At 49.9% G+C, this 21,196-nt stretch overlaps 3 protein-coding genes across 3 annotated transcripts; 1 reads left to right on the top strand and 2 right to left on the bottom strand.

Annotated features, from left to right (window-relative positions):
• Positions 1-656: 656 nt before the first annotated feature.
• NCLIV_057160 (hypothetical protein) lies at positions 657-4,166 on the top strand (the record flags this gene model as incomplete). Its single annotated transcript, XM_003885272.1, has 7 exons — positions 657-668; positions 1,017-1,098; positions 1,221-1,342; positions 2,080-2,215; positions 2,752-2,936; positions 3,479-3,547; positions 4,086-4,166. 7 exons carry the CDS (start codon positions 657-659, stop codon positions 4,164-4,166), a joined length of 687 nt encoding a protein of 228 aa, XP_003885321.1.
• Positions 4,167-5,210: 1,044 nt separating this feature from the next.
• NCLIV_057150 (hypothetical protein) lies at positions 5,211-11,679 on the bottom strand (the record flags this gene model as incomplete). Its single annotated transcript, XM_003885271.1, has 8 exons — positions 5,211-6,193; positions 6,794-7,141; positions 7,232-7,375; positions 8,110-8,664; positions 9,181-9,250; positions 9,633-9,987; positions 10,483-10,700; positions 11,176-11,679. The coding sequence occupies 8 exons, from the start codon at positions 11,677-11,679 to the stop codon at positions 5,211-5,213; spliced, it is 3,177 nt and encodes a 1,058-aa protein (XP_003885320.1).
• A 4,599-nt stretch (positions 11,680-16,278) lies between these two features.
• Positions 16,279-18,557, bottom strand: NCLIV_057140 (conserved hypothetical protein; the record flags this gene model as incomplete). Its single annotated transcript, XM_003885270.1, has 3 exons — positions 16,279-17,210; positions 17,848-17,931; positions 18,449-18,557. The coding sequence occupies 3 exons, from the start codon at positions 18,555-18,557 to the stop codon at positions 16,279-16,281; spliced, it is 1,125 nt and encodes a 374-aa protein (XP_003885319.1).
• Positions 18,558-21,196: the final 2,639 nt, after the last annotated feature.

The following is a 21,196-nucleotide window of genomic DNA, read 5'->3' as shown; positions in this document are numbered from 1 at the left end:
TTCTCTCTCGTTTTGCCTCGCTACCTCCGTCACCGCGTGTTGCCTTCCTCTCTCCCGAATCGCCTCTTTTCTGTGGAAAACCGGGAAACCGCGCGTTTCTGGCCGCCGCCGCTGGAGAAGGAAGAAGAAGAAAGAAGAGGGGCTTTTCTGGAATCAATCAGTCAGAAATCGGGCGGAAAAGCGACGCTTCTCCACCCCCCGCAGTATCTGCCGCGGGCGCCCTCGCATGTCGCGAAGCTCTTGGAGGAAGAGGAGCGCTACCGGCTGTACAGACACCTGAAAAAGGAGGAGCGCGATGCTGCGTCTCTCAACAAATTCGGAAGTTGGCTGTCAAAACCCATCGCCGATACACCTGCGGCAAACATGCGGCCTCTCGTGGGACGAAAATGCAGAGAAACCATGCGGCATTTACAGGAAACGGAAATGGAGAGACTAGACAAGCAACGAAACTTCCAGGTTAGCCATATACAGGGACAGACGCGAATTCGCTCTGTATCCGTATATGTTCCTATCTCACCGTATGTATATACTTATATATATATATATATATATATATATATATGTATATATATATATATATATGTATATATATATATATATATATATATATGCACACCTGTGTATAAATGTAGACCCACAGAGAGCTTTAGTCTGGAATGCTCGTATGTGTAGGTGGCTACCCTGCTTCCATCTCCAAAGCGTATCATCACATATAGATAAGGTCTAAGCGTCTCATTTGTGTGTAGATTGTTGGAAGAGTGTTTTGGAGTGGATGTAGTCCTTCAGGCGGGAGGGAATGTATCTATTCATGCACGGACCTTTTGCGCGCGTCGTCAACGATCGATATGTATCCATATATATAGTATAGATATAAGTATAAAAGTGTGTAGATACGTTCAGGTGTGGAATTCTGGTGAGAGGACTCCCAGTCGCAGAGACGAGCATCCCTTTATGGTTGGGAGACTGCATTTTGTTTGACTCGTTCTCTCGATCGCCTTATCTGCGGTGTCTCCCAGGTTCCCCTCTTTGGACCCGGGGATCTGATGGAGGTGAAGTACGAGCTCTCTCGCTCTCAGCAGACTTTTGCGACGTTTCAGGGTAAGGCTTCCCAGCTGGGCTGACGCAAGGCGAGTGCATGCGTGCAGAGACGGCAGGGCGGAAGTGGAGCCTTGCTTCTGCGCGAACACTTTGCCGTCTCTTTCACAACGTTGCGTCTTCAGGCTACTGCGTCGAGGTGCGAAAGAAGCGCCTGAACTCGTCGTTTGTGCTCCGCAATTCCTACGAAGGCATCGGAGTCGAGCAGCGCATCCCTCTGTACTCCCCTCGAATCATCTCTCTCAAGGTACCCGCAAGCCGAACCTAGAGAAAGCACTTGCAAACCGATAAAGACCGAATGGAGAAAGACCTCGGGGCTCCATTTGTGTCCTTCGCTCTCTGATCTGTGTGCTTCTCGTTCTCTCCGTGTCTATGTGTATTCCTCATCTCCCACGAGAGAGGAACGGAGATCAGTTCCAGCAGAAAGAAGAAAAGGGAAAAGAACGGCAAGAGGATGCACGCATCTTCTGCCTCTGCGTATTTCGTATCTCTGGGAACGCCTGCGTGAATCCTCTACCGTAGTAAATGGACGAGTGTAACGGCACATGTGTGTGAGCAAGTCGTTCGAAATCATGCATTTGTGCATGCGCGATAATGTACATGTTTGAAGACATACTCCTATTCACATGCCATGCATCTTTGTCCATAATATATATATATATATATATATATATACGTGTATTTAAGTCTTTCTGTGCATGAAGGAGGGTGTATCCGCACAGGTGTGTGGAACGTTTGACGAGTTGAGAAGACGAAGAGAGGGAAAACGCGACAAGGCGCAGATGCTTCGTACGTTTCTACCTGGTAGAAGGGGAGTGTCTTTCAGGGGCTGGGCAAAGAAGATGGAAAGGAGGGGAAATCCCTAAACTGGAGGAGGGTTGCCGCAGGAGAGACCCACAACATACAAAAGACAGAACGGCGAGCACACGGTCTGAAACAGACTTCCGAGCGTTTCTACAAACCATTTCTGCATGCGTTTTTTAGGTGGTGACCAGCTGTGCCTCGCCAACTCAAGACTTCCTTCTTCAGCGGCACAAGCCTCTGAGTCGCGACTATCGCTACAAATGGAAATACAATTTCCGCGGCCGATGGAGTCGACGCATCGGCAAACATAAACCGGGTTCGTCCACTCACAGTCTCCTGCAGACGCCAAATCCTCATCTGCGCATGCACAAATCTTTCACATGTCCGACAGATACACATATACGTAGACATTTACATATATATATATATATATATATACGTATATGGAGGTATAGTTGTCCGTGTTTTATGTGTGGGGAACCCTTCATCAAGCGTCTCCAGAGGGCTCTGAGGCTGGATTTTCCATTTGTAAGTATCAGTCGGCATCCACGCTGCTTCGCTTTCTTCCCTTCACCACGCAAACGTACTCGAGAGCGTTTGGCTGATTAGCCATGCAGGTATTTGCTTTGTTACATGCATATATACATATATACACATATATATATATATATATATATATATATGCATATGTGTATGTGTATTTGCGGAGCGCGCGTCCCTTGTGTGCACATGTTTCCAGGTGCCCTTCGGGGCGTCTGCGTCGTCGCTTTTTCCGCTGCGCGGTTGCCTCTTTCGACTGTTTCTCTCTGTTTGGTTTCTCTGCTCACGCCATCTGCGTTTCCCTCTCCGCAGGCATTCGATCTGTGGAAAAGAAGATTCGGCAGCGCATCGTGAGAATTCGCAAACGCTACATGGGTCAGCGCATCGAGGCGGGTCTTCCGCCCTACGTCTGGGGCGGGCCGTATCCGCAGTACGGCCGAAAACGGTCTCTCTTCATCCGTGGCGAAATGTACCGCCGCATGCTCATCTACTCATTTGTAAGCGAACCACTTTGCAATCGATCTCAGCCAAGTTCTATCCGACAACGGCAAGTCCCATATATATACATATATATATATATATGCATATATACTTATATATATATATATATATATATACTTAGAGGTAGATATAGGGATAGACAGTTGCATGCGGGTGGCCATAAAGAGAAAACTATACAGGTGCAGAGATGGACGCCTGGAGACAGATGTAGCAAGATGCATATGTGCATGTACGTGGAATCATGCGCGGCGAGATACATTTGCATGCAAGTACTTCTTGTCAGACCTGAATACAGATATATATATATATATATATGTAAGCGCTGGTACTAGATGTGGAGAGGTGGAGCTGGGTCTAAACGCAGATGTTCGGAATCAGTTTGGTTACAGACTGGAACGCACAGCAAATATAGGAATATGTGAAAGTATACAATTTGTGCACTTTACATATGTATGGAAGTGTTTCGATGTCGAACCGAAACACGTTTGACGAGGGACATGGTGTTGAGGTAGAGCCTGCGCCGTGTACGGTTTTTCAGGACGAGAGGCGAAGGCGCGCAGAGACGCTCCGCAAGCGGAGAGCAGCCGTCAAATGGGGCGTCTTCAAAGTAAGGGAACTCGGATCTTCGTTTCGAAATTTTTGTTCTCACAGATGCCAGAATAAAAGGTGGTACAGAAGCCGAAGCAGAGAGCCAAGGACGCAGGATGTGCGACCGAAACGACACAGAAACCACGATTAACAGATAGGCACGCATGCACACTCGTCAGATGCATATGCACACTGCTACAGGCAACATGCGTTTGTCGATGTGCCTAAATGAACGTAACTCTGTCTATAGCCGTGAGCAGAGATATGTTCTTCGCAGAACAAACATATGCAAATGTATCCCCGCTAAAAGATACAGCCTTCTCTGGGTTTGAAGAGAGGTGAAAGCCATACGCCGACGACATCTGTGTTCATATCTATATATGTATATATGGGCAGATGGAAAATATATATCGGTTAACGTGTATTGTATCTATCGTTATATGCAGATATAGGGATAGATAGATCGATTTCTGGATACAGATACAGAGGGAGAGACAGAGGTGTTTTTAAGCAGTTTTTTCTGAAGGTTCTCTGTTTTTTCGATGTTTTCCTTTCAGTTGCGTAAACCGTTGGTACCGCCTGCGCTCACTGCCTTGCCGACGTATCACCCTCTGTACCCGGGAAATCTGCCAAAATAATCAGTCTTCCCTTGGCCGCAGGGTCTCCCGTGCTGGAGAGACTGCATGCGATCTCTTGCCGTAAAGACCACAGCCTCTCTCTTGGATACTTAGTCCTTGTGCTTCCGCCTTTATCGCATCAAATCCCTCCTGGACAATAAATACCGATCATTTCCTATGCGCATGTATATATCAGTATGCACACGCATGCATACATAAATCTATACGCACATGTGACTGCATGCCTGTCTATTTGTCGACGCCTTGCTGCGTGAAGGCACGTCCGTGTCGGACTTGGGGATTTCTCCGTCCGTCCTGCGTCAATCTCTCCGTCTGTCCCGCGTCGATCCTTCCGGTGGCTTCTTTCGTGGTCTTCAGCTTCCTTGTAGACATCTCTCTGCTCCATCTGTGCTGCAACTCCTTTCTGTTGCTGTCGCTTCGATTCTAACTCAAATCTGCGAAACCACTTCTCCCGCCCCGGTAGCGCTAAATAGTCTCTGTCTCTGTCGGCGCCTAGCCTGTTGCCGCCTCCTCGCAACCGCACCAGCCCCACAGGTGTCCCCATCGGAAGGCCTCCGGGGAGGCTTGTGGGAGAGCCACATTCAGGAATGCCAGCAGAGTATAGGAGGCCAAACCGCCAAAGGTTCACTTCCTGCATGCGCGTTGCGATCCATGCAAACTTAGACAAGAACCTGCATGACGAAGCATGCGAAAATCACTTTCTCCAGGGCACGCGACACAGGTTCGTCACCACACAGCCCTAGCTGCAGTGTCAGAGTGTATCGGACAGGCTGTCGCCTCCCCCCGGCTCTTTGCAGAGCATCGCATCCTCGACCTTTTCCTGCAAACGCGGCGACCGTGTTTGCGTATCGATCTCTCCTTTTCTGCCCTCCTTCATGCATCCCCCTCGCGGCGGACTCTACACGCCTCCACGCCTCGTCAAAATCGCCTGTTCGTTTCGGTCCACCGCCGGAAGCATCGACATTTCTTCCGCCGCGCGAGTGCGTGGCCTTTAGAAAGCACGCACTCACCTGGCGAGAGACCCATTCTTTTCGTTTTCTCTCTTTACTGTCGTCTTCTCTCTGAGCTGAGCCGCGTCTTTCTGTCTTCGAGAATGAAATCAACGGCCTTCTCCGCAATCATCATGACCGCAGCTTGTGTGTTTCCCGAAGGCAGATGAGGCATGACGGAGGCGTCGGCTATTCTCAGGCCCGAGACGCACTCTCCGCCGCAAACCAGGAGACGTGAATCGACAACTGCATCGCGTGCCCAGACTTCTTCGTCTTGTCTTTCTTTTCTCTCCGGGGGCGTCTTCTCGCTTCCTGCTCGAGCCTGCCGTCTGTCTCCTCCCTGGGCCTCTCTGTGACCCGCGGGTGTCCCTTGGGGTCCGCTCTCCCCCTCGGGATGCCGTCTGCGCGTCTCCCTCTCCTCTGCTGCGTCGCCAACTCGCTGTCCCCGCTGCTCGTCCCCTTTCGAGTCTCCTGCTTCTCTTTCCCCGGCACTATGTCCCCGGTCGTCTGTCTCCTCTCCGCTCTTCTCTGTCCTCTTTTTCGCTTTTCTCTCTCCGCGGCCCCGTCCCATGCGGGCGGTGCCCACGGGGTGGTACAGCGTGAGCGTAAAGTACCGGACGAGTTTCTCGAGAACCGATTCGTAAGGTCGTTTCCCCGAGCGATACTCCGAGACGAAGTCGCAAAACTCGACGTGTTCCACGGAGTGGGAGAAGGTGTTGACCGGGAACGCAGTCGTCGTTCGAGTCCCTGGCGCCGCGACGAGCGACGACACTGACGCGCGAGGAGACACAGACGGCGGCGATGGGAACTCAAAAGGAGGCGCAAACGCAGAACACGAAGGAGAGGCACTCGCAGGCGCAAACGCCAAAGGTGGAGAGGGTGGAGAGAAAGAAACAGAAGAAGATTGGGCGCCGGTCTCCGGAGTGGAAACACGCCGTGAGGGGAGTGGGACGTGGAAGTCGCATGACGGGAGGAGTTCCTTTTTAATCACATCTCGGAAAGGTGGTTGAGCGACAAGGCGATCGATGATTTTCAGGCCTAAACCAACACACGACGGGGGGAAGAGCGAGGGATAATAGAGCCGTTGGACAAGTGGCGAGAAATGCAATAACAGAGCACAAGTACTGCGGTACAGGCCCCAAGAGCAAAACACGCGATACAAAGACAGGTACGAACGTATCTTCATCCGCATTCATAAGACCTGTCGACATCTTCGGCGATCCAAATGTCGATGTCCTCCCCTACCGATAATCTGTGGAGTTCACTGCATCTCGAAGCAATGCGGCGGTGCGTGCGCTTTGGATTTACAGGAAACAAAAATCTCCAAAAAGAAAACGTCATATACCTATAGGCGCCCACGCGCATAACTCCGAGGCCTGTGCATGCGTAGAAGAGGCGCTTTATCGAGAAAAAAACAAGACGACGAGCGCGTGGCGGCTTGTCGGCGGTGTAGTTCACCAATTGGATTACGAGTGCTCTCAACCGTGTGTCTGCGCAACATTAGTCTTTCTATCTCGACCACAGTCTTTAAACACCTGGACCATACATATATAGTCACACCCATATCCACAATGTATATCTATATATACAAATTTTGAGTATATTTGGGTACGCATAGCAAGTGCCTTAATGACTGACCTTCGACCAGAGCTTTAAGGTCGCGTTCACTTTGGATGTACACAGGATCAATGGTTGGAGGTTGGAAAGGATTTGCCGATTGTGCATGCACATATCCCCGGCTACGTGGATGAAGAAGAACCGGAAGCATGATCGCCCCGTGTGGATTTGGCGCCGCTGTTTTTGTGTTCCTATCGTCCGTTCCTTGCCGTCGGTTTCGTTCGCTCTCGGTATGTTCCTGTCCCGGGTCTCGGTCTGCGGTTTCGGCGCCTTCTGTCTCTTCGGCCCAGTCGAGAGGACTGCCGACGAGGCGACTAACCACAGACGGCAGGTTCATGTACTGCGTCAACGCGCGGCTTTCTGGCAAGGCTGCGTGGACAATCAAAAACAGAGGAGAAGCGTTTCGACAAAACTCTCAGAGAACCACGGGGGGCGTCTCCCTCCTCCAGTCCCACCTACCATTGAAAAAGTGGATTTGTATGTCGGGGAGCTTCAGGTTTCGGGGACAAGAGGATGGGAAGCGAGGGTCTAACTCTGCCTCTCTCTTCACGTCTTCCGCGGTCTCTGTGACGAGCTGTCCTGTGACTAGCTGAGCGTCTGCACCTGTTCATGCACACGCCAGCAGACAGACAACTGTGTTTGTTGTCGAGAACAAGACCGACTCATCTGTCTCGTCCAACATTAAGAGGCAACTGCGCTCGCCTCAAACGCAGACATGCACACGTAAAAATATAGAGGGAAAGAAAAGAGATAGAAGGACGCGTCTGTAGAGAGACGGATATACACATCGATATAACATACAATATATATATATATGAAGAGAGAGAGATACACTTCAGGCTGGGAGCTCTGCAGATCTTTCGGCCTTTTTTTTGCGTGCGTCTCCCCCCCTGTGGATTTTTCCGACGCTAATGGAGAGTTGAGTTTTCCGTCGGGAGGGCGGCTCGTCGTGGTTGCCTCCTGGGAATCAGTCCCAAGCTCGAAATCGTGGTGTCGCTCGATTTCGCTTCGCTGCAGTGACAGCAGTGAAGGCGGCTCCTCTTCCAATTTTTTCTGGCCTCAGGTGCAACAAAACGAGTGAGTTATTTTCGTGTCGATTCCTTCATCGTCGAACGAACGTGGTCCAGCTGGAAGTGCCTTTTCCTCTGTGGGAGGCGCGATCTACAAGCACAGTGTTCACGCCTCCACACCCCCAGTATGCCCCGCGACGCCAACGTTGGATGCTGTATCCCTCGACGTGCGTTTCGACTCTAAAGACGTCCGGCCGTTGTCGCCTAGATATGGAGGATCCCGTCGGTTGTCTCGCCTTTGCGTTGCGCAAGGAACCGCCAACTTACCCGAAGTCGCAAGGACTCCTTTTCCGAAAAACAGGAAATCGAAAATGGAGCTGAGGCGCGTCCCCCGTGCGCGATTCGCACTCTCGAGAAGCATCTCCTCCACTGCGCTTCCGAGCTTTGCTCTTGGGCCCTCTCCGAGTTTCTGTCTCCAAAGAGAGGCAGAAGGAGAGTTAGAAACGGTAGGATCAGCAGAGGACGCAGCGGGCGACGAAGCCGCGAACGCCGACGGGGACGGAGGAGGCGAAACTGAGCGAGAAGAGAAAGAACTCAACGAAAGACTGGATGGGCTTGGCCCTGGAGACTCTTGGTTCACCGCTGTGTTGTCCGGGGAATCGTTTTCTCGCTTTTCGCCTCTCTCCCCCTGTTCCGATCTGTCCCCTCGGTGCTGTATCCACGGTTCACTAACGAGGGAACGGAACAGATCGGCAGGCAGACGCTTCTTCAGTGTAAAGAGGCGCGGCGTGTAGAAGTGGTCCTGGAGGTTCTCTCCCACTGCCGGTAAATTCGCAGTAACATCAACGCCTAAGGCTTGGAGTCGCGACGGATCTCCTATCCCTGAAGGCAACGTATTTGGCACGAAAACGCCACAAAACCCACACGTTCATAAAATATATACGTGTAAGCCCGTCTTCATGCGTAAGCGGATAACTACCTATATATATATATATATATATATATATATACATACATACATACATACATACATACATACATACATACATACATACATACATACATACATATGTATAAGCGTACAGGGGAATATACACAGGGATGAGCATTAGCGTAAGATTAGTAGACCTTTAAAAAGGTATGCTTTCGACTGCAGATGGATTACACATGTAGATCTCTACCCGGAGATGCACATGTGCGCATTCGTGTCTGTTCAATAATTTGCGTCTAACTGCATATACATGTATTTGGTGCAGGCTCAGAAGAAAGCACGAGATGGCGAACCGGCGACGCATGCGGTCGCTCACCATCGCTGGACAGGCGAGAGGACTGAGGGACACGAAAGCAAACACACAGATGACTTCTCCGGCAACCGGGCACCCCCAAAATGAAGCGAACCTGACAATTCGAGAAGCTGCGGCGTCTGCACTGCTCCGCCAGCAAGAATCACCTCTTCGTTTACTCCAATCTGCGAAGCCAAACCCAAATCGAACGGAGGGTTGAACGTTTTCGCTCCTCGAAACGCGTTTGTTGATCCCGCCCGTTTACGCAAAGATCTACACAAAGGCATGTAGCGATTGCCTTTTCCCGTCTCTGCCTTGTGTGACTTCTTGTGCTTCTGTTCCTTGCCTCCTTCGATGTTCCCCCGAAACGCTCCGCCCGCCATATCGCCCTTCGATGCAGTTCGCGTCTATCTGCTCCCAGTTTTTATGTGCGGCGTTCGTCTTCCGGGCTTTCGAGTGAGCGCGGACTCACGTCTCGCACAAACATGTGCCCGCTGGGGACTTCGTTTCCCCGCTACCGCATTGTTTGAGATTTCCCGTCCTTTTCGGCACCTTGTCTCCGCTCACCGTTCTCACATCGCACTTTCCCCAAGTGTCCGCCGCGCACTGGGATTCCTTAACCACGTTGACGCCAACGACGCGTTTCTTTTCGTCGAAGAGGATTTTTGTTGCACGGACATTGAACAGTGCGTGCAGGCGACTCTTTTTCTCGTACTCGCCAGTGTACAAATAGCTCTGAAACGACGTCACGCGCCTCCCGAACTCCGTGTTGTACTGGAAAGGGGAAACGCCCTCGAGCTCGCCGGCGTTGTAATCGCGCTGCGGCGGAAACCCGAGGCCTGCGCCTGAAGCCAGGAATGCAGCCACTGCAGGGTCCAGTGGCGGCTGTTTGAACGAAACTGGAATTGGTCCTGAAGTCCCTCTGAACAAGCCCAAGCATGTGTGGAGAGGGTTTTTGACAAAAAGGAAGTTGCGCTCTTGAACAAAGGCTGAAAGTGGTACTGGAACAACAGCCGCTCTGCCCAGACCGAGGAGACAAGTGGCCTCCCGTGACGGGAGAAAGTGTCCGGGGCATTTGTGACGGACGGCAACGCGGTAGGGAACGCAGAAACAACCGAAACACACACTCTGCAAAAGAAGCTGCCACGCCTCCAGAGCAGGGAAGAAGCGCCCTTTGCCGCAAAGGGGATCCAAGTTGGAAGACATCGCAGGAGGCAAAAACGGACTACGAAAGGAGCACGTCTACAGAAATCTTTGCGGCACACGTTAGCGACGTCGCGACTCTCTGGCAGGGAGAAATCCGCGCCTCAGTGGAGCGGTGTTTTGGATCGGTAGACATGTTATGGAGACCTATAGAAATCATGTACAGCTTTGTTGCTCGACGATCTCGGTAAACGGAAAGCAAAAGCAGAAGTACCTGTATCTTTGGTTCTTCTCGTCGAGAGGAAAAGTGACGCGCTCGAGTCGTTTGAAGTAGGGAAGCACTTTTTCGTAACTCCACGTCGAATCGCCAACGCACGCAGCCCAGGAGTTGTAATCGTCTCGGTGACCACGGACATAAAGCATGTAATTCAAGACACTCGATCCACCTCCGATCTTTCCACGAGGCCAGAAAGATACATTCCGGTTCAGACCCTGAAGAAATCAAAGGGAGACACGAGCCTCTGAGAAACGCCTGTAGCCCCCACAAAGAGGGAAACAAACGACTTAGCTGGACACTCCCATGGAGAACACGGCAAACTGTGCATGATGCATCGACGGATATACAACTATACACCTGCAGATGTGTAGAAAGGCGGATAGGTTCGTAGACCAAAGAATGTCGTGCCATATGCGCACACGAGTCAAGCACTGTTTAGGGAACAGAAAAGACGAATAAATAATGCATGTGAGAAAATGTAAATAGATGTATGGAGAAATGACTTCCTCAGCCCCCGTATTGTAGGGCGTCGAATGAAATCGATACCTTTTTACCAGGAAACAGCATCAGAAGTGTTCCACTATTGCTGTTCTGTAGTACGGTTTTCCATGCCTTGGGCGGTTCCAAATCAAAGTGGTAGAGTTCATGTATATATATATATATATACATATATATCTGTGGCATGCCTACCTTGCATGCGTGTGCCTGTTTCTCTGTGACGAATTTCCAGTCAATGTCGGACCTCTGGTTCTCGAGGGTCTGCAGTGGAATGACATGAGGAGAGAAGACGCGCAAGTCCGGAAGACTTCCAGCTTCGATGAGAAGAACCGACGGTGAAGACCGCGAAGTAGAGGGTGCCGAAGAGGGGCTGGGCGACGCGAACGAAGAAGAGAGTCGTCCTGCAACAACCGAGCCGGCTGTCCCACTTCCGATAACGACAAAATCGTAGCTTGGAAGGAGGGTGGATTCGCATTGTGGAATCGGAACCTGTCCCGGCCACGCTAGTCCGTACCGGACTGTGGAGAAAAATCCGAACAGAATTGAGAAAATTTTCCGGAAAAGGGGGAACGAATTCACGCGCAGTGGCCAGGGGAGGTCGTCGGGGTCAAAGCAGGCTATACTGAAAGAGCGAAGAGGAGAAGGATCGAAGTGCGTGACATAAAAGGTGAAAATGTAATGAGGAAGTGAGAACATAGTTTTGAAAGGCGTAGATATGTATAAGGCTAGTGTGTCGGTAGTCTGAGCGATTTGCGGAGAGTGCCGAATCATCCAGGGATACACAAGGCAGAAACAAACGAGAAAAGCAACAAGAAGCACATGCATCGGTGAAATGATATTTGTCCAATCAAATATGTCATCTCGGAAAGTGGTTTTGAGAGGGCCACTGGTCCGTTGATTCTCTGTGTTTTTCTTTTTGTTGCATTCCGACTCAGATGGAGAGGGAGGCGTGACGATTTTTGTGTGTTGAGCTGTAAGCCTCTTCGTCCCAGTTTCTCTTCGTTGGTGTTCGCACGCCTCGCGGGTCTTTACATTCGTCCCAGATGGAGAGAACAGCGCAACAGAAGAAGGTGCTGAAAGCGAAGGCCCGTCACAACGGGAACATCTTGCGAGGCTCGGCTTTTCCCGTCCAAGTAACACGGGCAAACAGTCAGAAGTCCAGTTCACCTCTGTGGAGATAGAGGCACTCCTGTTTGTCTGAGGACCATCGTCTTGGCCCTCTTGGTCGCGTGAGGGACAAGGAACGCCTCGGTTTCCGCTTTCACTGTTTTGAATAGAATCAGTGGAACGAAAGCGAGGGGAGATGTCGGGTGACGCCCGTGCCTCCGGTAGTCGAGCTGTTGTTACTGTAAGAGAAGATTTCGCGGGTTTTCCACCATCGTGAAGAGAGGAAACTTGTGCATAATCGGGAAAGAAACTGCTGCCACTCGAAATGTTACCGTCACTCGGATATCTTTCCAATGTTGGAGAGTGTCTGTGTGTTGTGGCTACCACCGCATTGGTACGGGGTGAATCAGACTTTTGACAGTCTGCGTAACGCCATTTTTCAGGCACTTCGCCGTTTCTTCCAGTACTCGTATGTGCTTCATGTCTATCCAGTCCCGTCGTCTTCCTGTGACCTTCCACTGTTTCGCCACCGGACGTCGCATCTCCTCTCATCTCTATGTATACCTTCGTTTCCTCCGCACGCAGTCTTTCTCTCGTCTCTCCTCCCGTTTCCTCGCTTTCTCCTCGTTCGCAAGGAGGCAGTGTGCCTGGCTTTGTACTGCCTCCTTCGCATTCTGAGTGATCCGCAGTGTGAGGGACCGAGGTTTCTTGCTCTTGCTTCTTCATCGTTCCATCCGAAACAGCAGTAGTCGTAGAAAAGGAATCCGACACTAGAAGGAGGGAAGAGCAGGAAGGAGCTATTCCCCGGTAAACAGATCGCGATCGAGGACGAGATGCACTATCCCATGAGAGAGCCAGACGTGACGCTTCTCCAAAAAGAAAAATGTGTTTTATTGGAATCAGAATATATAAATATATATATATATATAGCTTTGCGGACAGAAAGTCCCGCCACTATAAATGTATCTCTCAATACATCTATATAACATTGCCGCTGCCCTCTGCAGCTGTTGATCACCGCTGGTCTCTCCAGCTCGTGCAGAGCAGAAGTAGCAATTGAGGCAAAAAGGGGTTGTTCGCACCTCGGCAAACCAGCAGTTTCTCTCAAGCAGTGACGCCGTCAAAACGGTACATTTTTGACGTCGTCTCTCTTGCTAAAACGTTTTTTTATCCAAACGGAGAACCAAGCAGCGCTCGCAAAGAAACAGACGGCACAACAAATATATCGACAGTCTCGCCTGCGCGATCGGAAGACCTAGCCGCCTCTGGTTCGTGAGTTGAATTTTGTGCGCTCACAGGAAGCAACATGCACCCGCAGAATGAAAGTGTAGCAAGGAAACCCACGCGTCACAGCAATGTTTCAGTCCAAAAGAGGATAAAACGAAAGAACGGCCAGTACTGTTTCAGGCTTACTCACATGCGGCTGTGTATAGCGGCCCTCGCGTTACACGTGGCACGGACTGCGGCACACGCGACAGAAAGCATCAACGAAGGCTCCTGCAGAAAAGCTTCTAACGGTGAGGCACAGGAAGGCGTCATGTGGGCGGATGGCAAGAAGCGTCAGCATAGAGGAAAGCTTGTCAAGTGAGGGAGAAAAAGGCAACGGTCAAAAAGAGGCGATAGCTCTCCGGTCTCGTGGGAAAGCGCGTAGGGCGAACTCTTACCAAACACGGAAACCACGCACAGGCCTTTTCCGCAGCAGTTCGACCACTGTGGCGGATCCAAGGACGCCTGACAGGACGGCATTGTTTTTTTTCTTCTTGGGTTTTGGTGGCCTTTATCTGCCAAGGTCTGCCGAATAGTCCGTTCGTGTGAAGCACAACAAGGCATTATTGCGTTGCGCATGCCTTAATGCTCTAGGCTAGTCGCTGGCGAAGAACCACCTGGATAAGTCTCTCGATATACGTCAGAACGTGAAGAGTGACTGATCGCCCTAAATGGAAAGCGACACATCTCTCCGGTAAAAGGCGCAACACTGTTGTGTCTGTACCCGGTGCCTGCCCCTTGACGCGGGGGATCGCGGCGTTCGGAGGAATCGCTCGGGTGATGCTTATGTTCGGATAGTAAACGGAAACCGCTTCAAACATACGAACAACTCCATGGATGGCGCTGAGAATAAGAACAGTAGCGCCAAGGAGGTGTGCTATGATTCTTGCAAGACGTCGCGGAGAAACCCATGCCCGAGAATGGGGTTGTAGGGCAGCCACGCGATGTCAACGCCTTGCCTGGCAAGCACCTTTGCTTCCTCTGAGGACAGAGAATGCTAGAGGTTTTGGACGATGTTGCGTACTAAGGACGCAAACACGGTTAGGCACCGAATACCCTGCTGCGAATTAAAACATTGTGCAAACAGCCAAATACAGAGCTCTGTTATGAGTATCGCTACACGGGATGCTCCGGCGAGTGTTGCCTGTTTCGTCGAGGCTGACCAAGACTAGAAACAGTTCTTCGCACGCCAGAGGTGCTCTATTGAAGGGGTGTTCCCTTGCCGACTAGTAAAAAGGAACCTAGCGCCTGGGGTACGATTGAGAATGAAGAGGCGAAAATCAAAAGCAGGAGTACACATGCAGACGTACAAAGCGCCTGTAACTATGAGTGGACCACAAGTGACGGTTTGTTGTTTGTGCCGATATCCGTGCCGCCATGGCAGCCTTGAACGGTAATTGAAAACGCCCAACGGTGTCAAATCTTCCTTGCGGCAGAAAAGCTGCAGAAACTCCTACTCCTGAAATCCGTCAAAACTCCTTCAGCGACATGCTCCCAATACTGGTTCCGTGGCCACTGGGAAGAGACACGACAGCATCTGCACCGACACACACAGGTACATAGATAGATATATGGATAGGTAAGGTAGATATATACACAAACGGACATGTATGCAGAAATGCCACCTGGAACCGTATTTCCACATTTGTTATGGAGAACGGAATAACATGCTATTCTCCTGAGTTCTCCTTCTTCAATCAACCCATCCAACGCGGCCACCAGATTCATACCCTGAAACTCCTGAACAACTTCCTTTCCCGTTTGAGGGGGAAGAAAGCAACCATCACGAAGAGTGGAACACAAACATACACACCTTTAGATACATGCAGACACGGGCACTCATCGTGGTGAAACTGACCCCCCAACAGATACACAGCAGGAATTTGTATGCACAGGCTGAAAACACACGAGCGCACAGCCTTTTTTGCAACAAATAACGGTTGGGCTTTCGAGACTTCACCGAGGGTCACGAGATTCAACGATGTTCTGTTTCAGTTTTGTGCAAGACAGTATACACCTGGCTATAATGCCGCAAAGGCATTCGGATCTATGTAAAGTAGAATCAGTCTTAAGACAGAAAAAACCCTCTAAAATTCTGTATTTTTCTTTTGAAAACAGAAATCGTGCGCCAAAGTGGTAATAGTTGTTTATGATCATGTCAAGCACATTTTCAAGCCAAGACATTTGCCTCCACTCTGTGTATCCAGACGCGTCTCCTATTCGTGGTTGTACGCTACCATGGGAATACCGCTGAGCAAACGACAATGAAATACGCGCATCACTCAGAGAAGTTTGGTGTGCGTCTACATATGTAACGGTGTAGTAGAGAGACTTTGACCAGAGCAAATACATGCATTCATATACCGCTATACTGTTCTGGTGAAGTGTTCCGCACCGCCGCACTTAGAGTGAAAAAATATTCTTTCTCTTATCAATATGATAATGACAAGATTCACGGTCGGGCAGTGCGCGTAGAAATGTGGAATCTCGGGTCTCTGACGCTGGACACTACAGACAGCCTTAGAGTGTTACGAGCGTCTGACTGCATATACCTATATACACACACACACACCACAATGGATATACTATCTCTCTCTCTAGATATATATATATATATATATATATATATAGCCGTGCATGAGCGTATACATCAATGTGTGCATTGGTTTCTTATCCATATATACATACACGACGTGATCGACGGGACTGACAGCTTGGAGTCTAGATGTCAGGTGACTATTTCTCGTAGACAAGGCTGAGGATTCCTGTTTTGCAAATTCTCCTTGTGCAAGTTTGCATGTACGCCCCTCCGTTGTGTTGCCTTCTCTTCCGGTCACTGGGAACCGTTTGCTCTGCAACCTGATACATTGCCTTTGCCTCTGTTTAATTCCTTCCCTCAGCTGCTTTTCTCGGTGTTCATATCTATGTAGCAGACAAATGAAAGAACCCCCCTGTGATAATTCCGTCGAGTGCTTTCAGCGGAGATCCCAGGTTCGGAGCGGGGGCTAGTGGACCTGCTGTCTCGTCGTCTTGGTCCAACACATCTCTGCCACTCGTTGTTTTGCCTGTTTGCTTGTCCCCTTTGTCACGTTCTTGTGTCAGTTTCTCCACCTTCGTGTTGCCGACAGCTATGAGTTCCCCTGCAAAGTTGTACGTTTTTTCGTCTCCGAAAATAGGGTCGTCGATAAAGATGTCGTCTGGTTCTCGTCTTGTGTCTCTATCTACTTCGGGCGGTTCCCGTTCCCTCTCTGTAGACTGCGACGGCAGAGAAGATGCGCCTGCTCCCTGTTCGGCTCCTGCTCTACCACTGTTCCCATCTGCGAGTGAAAACCCATCGAGGCCTCCGTAGTCGCTTGATCTTAGTTCGCCTCTCGCCTGGTCTGTTGCGTCCCCTGAGTCCAGCGTTTCTTTGTAATCTGCCAGAGATGATCGAGGTTGACTCTCCTCTCCCGTGTTCATCGAACTCCCGAGTTCATCCTCTTGCGGAAAAATCACATGACCAGACACAGCAGGACGAGGCAAGTGTTTCATTCCGATGACAGGCTCGGCAGACGAGAGCCTTGCTTTCCCGGTTACCTCTCCAGAAGACCCATTCGGATGCTGGTTGCCTTCCGAACTGTCGATGGCATTTGGAGAGGCGCTGGCGTCTTGGGGAGAGGTAGCAGAACTGTCGGGGACCGGAAGAACTGTCGGAACGGACGAAGAAGAAGCAGACGTAGGAGAGGAAGAATCTCCAAAGCCCTCTTCTACGAGAAATACGGGCTCCCCTGCTGGGTGAAGGAAATGACCGAAGCGCACAGGGTTTAAGACGATTCTGTCCTCATCTGGGATAGGCGGTACCGGATGTCGCGAGCCTGGAAAGATGAGAAGCAGAATGAAAGACAAACAAGACGTAATGGACGACGAATGAAATGGAATACGTATAGTAAAAAGGTATGCACCAACAAGTACTTCCATGTACAGCCATGCTAACGCGCATATTCTATTTACAGGTCCAAACCGCGAAGTATCATTTTTCATTCGATGAAGCTGTTTAGTGAGCTAAACCCAAACGTCTTTTCCAATGCGGCCCCACTTGGACAAATTCTTTGGAAGATGTCGAAGTAGGAAAGCTATCAGGTGGATAGCCTGCGAGACTTCACGCCCATTTTCTATCGAAGGCATGCCACTGCCACCGAACGGACCCGCTGTCTAATCCTGTGAACGGCGATAATTTATATGCTATTATACAGAAATGAACCTTCTACATGTTTGAGAGATGCATAGCCATTTGCAGGTTCCGCATACGATATGGATTCCGTCTTTAAATTTTGTTTGTGTGGTGTTTGTCCCTAAACCAGGGGGTAACCACACCAGCGTGCCTGTACACAATCGAAAAACTGATGTGCTTAAAATGCACGTAGCCTTCAAACTACAGAGAGCCAGACTCCATCCTTTGCATGTTTTCCGCTTCATTGTTGTTTTTTCGAGATCTTGGATTCCCGCGCTCACTTCGCGTTTTCGGAGGTTTCTGTGGTCGTGCAGTAGTCGTCCTGGTAACAGTCGCGGTTTCCGGAGGCTCTGAATAAGATATTTCTAAAGGAAAGCACGTGAAGTCCCGAACAAAACGAAAATCTTTCTTGCAGCCGATGGTTACAAACGCAGTGTCCACTACAGAACACTTGTATATATAACCACATTTGTATCTAGGTGTACCTGTAGGTAGCAATAGAGAACATAAGCCCGACGACACAAGAAGACAGACGCGGGTACGAAAGGGAATTCCCAAATGTCGCTTCTTGTTGGATTTCCGGTTTTTCTTTGAAACATCATAGGCGTAAATCGAGCAGGGAACAAAGCGTTAGAAAGCGTCGCCCAATTCGATTAAGAAGAGAATACTGTCGTCGGTTCGCACTGCAGCGCCCCGCTGCAGAGATCCGTACGCGATGTCTTTTGCGTCCTCCGGAGAGGTCATACTTTACTCAGCAGAACCAAAGCAATAAAAACGTGGAGATATCCAGAGCTATATGCGCGATGAAGAGCATCGTCAAGCGTCGTTCTTTCTACGTTTATGAGGCTGTCCCATCTGGTATTTGTGCTAACTGAGACGTACCTTGGCCAACAGCATACTGGGGAGAGATAAACGGATGATGTCCAAGGCAACAGTACAGGAAAATGCTCGGAAGAAAGACGAACGCGTGTGGAGTCGAGAAAAAGGGCATTTTGTCGGTCAGAGGAGTAGGACATGCAAACGAAGCAAGATGTTCGCTTCCGGGGTCCGGCACACGCTCACGAGGCTCCCGTCAAGGCGATTCACACGGAAAGCAGAAACTGGAGCAGCTGCATGTTTGAGCTGGCAGAATTGGGAAAAACTCACCGGAATACATTCGATATGCGACAAATAATGATGGCCACAACCACCCAAAAACGACTGTCCCCGGGGAGCGACGCACAAAATCAGTTGACGTGTCTCGCTTGCGAAAAAGCTCGTGTTCCTTCTGGATATGCTGTGTGGCTAGCAAGGAGAGGCTCGGCGAGAAGGTGCGTGTTACGAAGTGTCTGACAGGACGCGGAATCTGTCTCTTTTTGAAAGACTCCGTCTTACCAGACTGGCCGCCTTCACAAATATTGTCGGCAGTGAAACCGGAATCTGAAGAACACAGTTCACACGAGAGGGACGCGTCGGAACACTACCAACATCGAACCAATGCATGCCCACAATGATCGTGTCTGATTTTTGGACGACAACCTGTCGATCAGCGTTGTATATGTCCACTCCTCCCTTATGCAGAAAGGCCTCGTAGAGCAGTACTTAAGTCGCCCTGCCAGAAGTTGTCTCTGCTCGCTGCGCGAACATTTCGGGCTGAGCGCGTGGCATCGCGTAAGTTACTCCAGACACCACAAGGCGGTCTGGCTGTTTGTTCCAGTTATAAAAATCCTACCTCGCTATGCAACAGCGGTGCTTTCATGCGTGTCTGGGCACGCGAATTTGCCGCTCGTTACGTGCGTAGACCTCAGGTTGCTGTATGGCCTTGCGTCGTGTGGAAAACAGTCTCATGGCTTTACATAATCAGATAAAGCTAAACCAATCCCCTCTGTTTTAGCACTTGAAAGAGCTCCTAGCCTGGTGCACGCGCTCCAGCTTGGAGGGCTGGCATATAAGATACACCGTTGATAAGGGTTCCACGCATATATTACTTGTCGACGCATCTATGCGTTTGATTCAATAAAGTAAATCGTCTCGAACATAAACCCCAAATTTTGCTTAGTTACAAGCAGTCTCGCGTGCGGTGAGAGGCGTGCTGATGGAACGGAGCAGTTCATCCTCATATTGGCTGCGCTTGGTGACGTCTCTCTCAGCCATTCTATGGTTTTTCCCGAGTTCCGACAGACTTTCTGTCCCGGTGTACTTCGTCGAGAGGACGATTAAGCAGCGGCCACACAAAAACGAAAGCCTAGCGCCTAGGCATACACATATGCATCGACATGCCCCTCTGCGCATCTCCACGAATCGATCTCTGCAGCATATCTGTATTTGTGTGAATGTGTAGTCAGTTTCGGAGAAATGAGCATGCTTGTCTATAAATATATATACATTCCTACATACATACGTACATGTTTACATACACAGATATACAGTCTTCACGCTGCTCGAATGGTTGCTTTTGTGTCGAAAATGCGGCGATTGTCAGCGGTCTCCATCCCGTTCATCAGCGGAGTGAGCGATATGCCGTTTCCTAAATAGGCATGAAAATCAAAGTCGTTGTTACAAGTAGCGTCAGCTGCTGCTGCACATTTGTTTTGTTTGGACAGCCAAAGAACGGAAAAGTGACGGTCACTTTGTCCTCTGTTTCTTCTCATTCTCACATTACCTGGCGCGACGAAAAACGATGCACACACTTCATTTGCATCAACAGACAGATTCTTTCCTGTGATAACTTTAACCATGTACAGGCAAAACGGAAAAAGGCACATCAATGCAATTTCTCTGTTTTAGCAGTAGATCTACCACACAGCCTTTCCTTCTTTTTGACGCCAGCACATTTCGTTGCGGTTTCCCTCCGTGCGCCTAAGTGGGCACACACCCGCCTCCGACTGTTTTTGTGTCCCTCTAACCACACGTCATTCGATTCGAGCAAGCCAGCGGCTGCATGTGATAAGACACACGGATTGACAGTCTCGCTTAAAATTAAGTTTTAGCGTCACAGCAGATTTCTTCCCACGATACGAAGCACATCCCGCTTGTGTCCCCACAGACCTTCACAAGCTTGGCTGCGCCTTCCCACAGCGAAAAAAAGGTCTCCTACGAATCTGTCGATGCACTGCAGACACGCATGCGCATGCCCGGGCACCCGATACACAGACAAAGAACAACGAAAAGGCGATGGAGGGCTGGCAAGTGAGCCCCACGGTACAGAAACAGCACGCAAATCATGTTTCGTCAAACGATGCAGCCATGTCGACATAATGGTTTGCCACGTCAGATTCAAAAGGTGGTGTTTGTCGAGATCCCGACGAGGCGCTCAACAGAAAACTGCGGCGCGCCGTTTTGTAAGCGTATGGCGTCACCATCTTATGAAAGGAGTCACCACACACGCAGCGCGAACGTGGATACGCAGGAATATGCATGCATCCACATAAGATAGCGTTACCAACCTGAAGCCCAAACTCCAATTCATATAATCGTCGACAACATCCATGAATGCATAAGCATATATATATATATATATATATATATATATATATATCATATATATACATATTGTTCTATCTCTATCCGCTACCTGCGGGAGGCAGAGGGACGGCAACCTGGAAACGAAGTCCTTATTTCGTTGAGGATTTCGACGTGATAAATCGCGTT

The sequence above is a fragment of the Neospora caninum genome, chromosome XI (assembly GCF_000208865.1).
Source record: "Neospora caninum Liverpool complete genome, chromosome XI".
In the NCBI taxonomy this organism is placed as follows: domain Eukaryota; phylum Apicomplexa; class Conoidasida; order Eucoccidiorida; family Sarcocystidae; genus Neospora; species Neospora caninum.
This window is presented reverse-complemented; position numbering and strand designations above follow the sequence as displayed.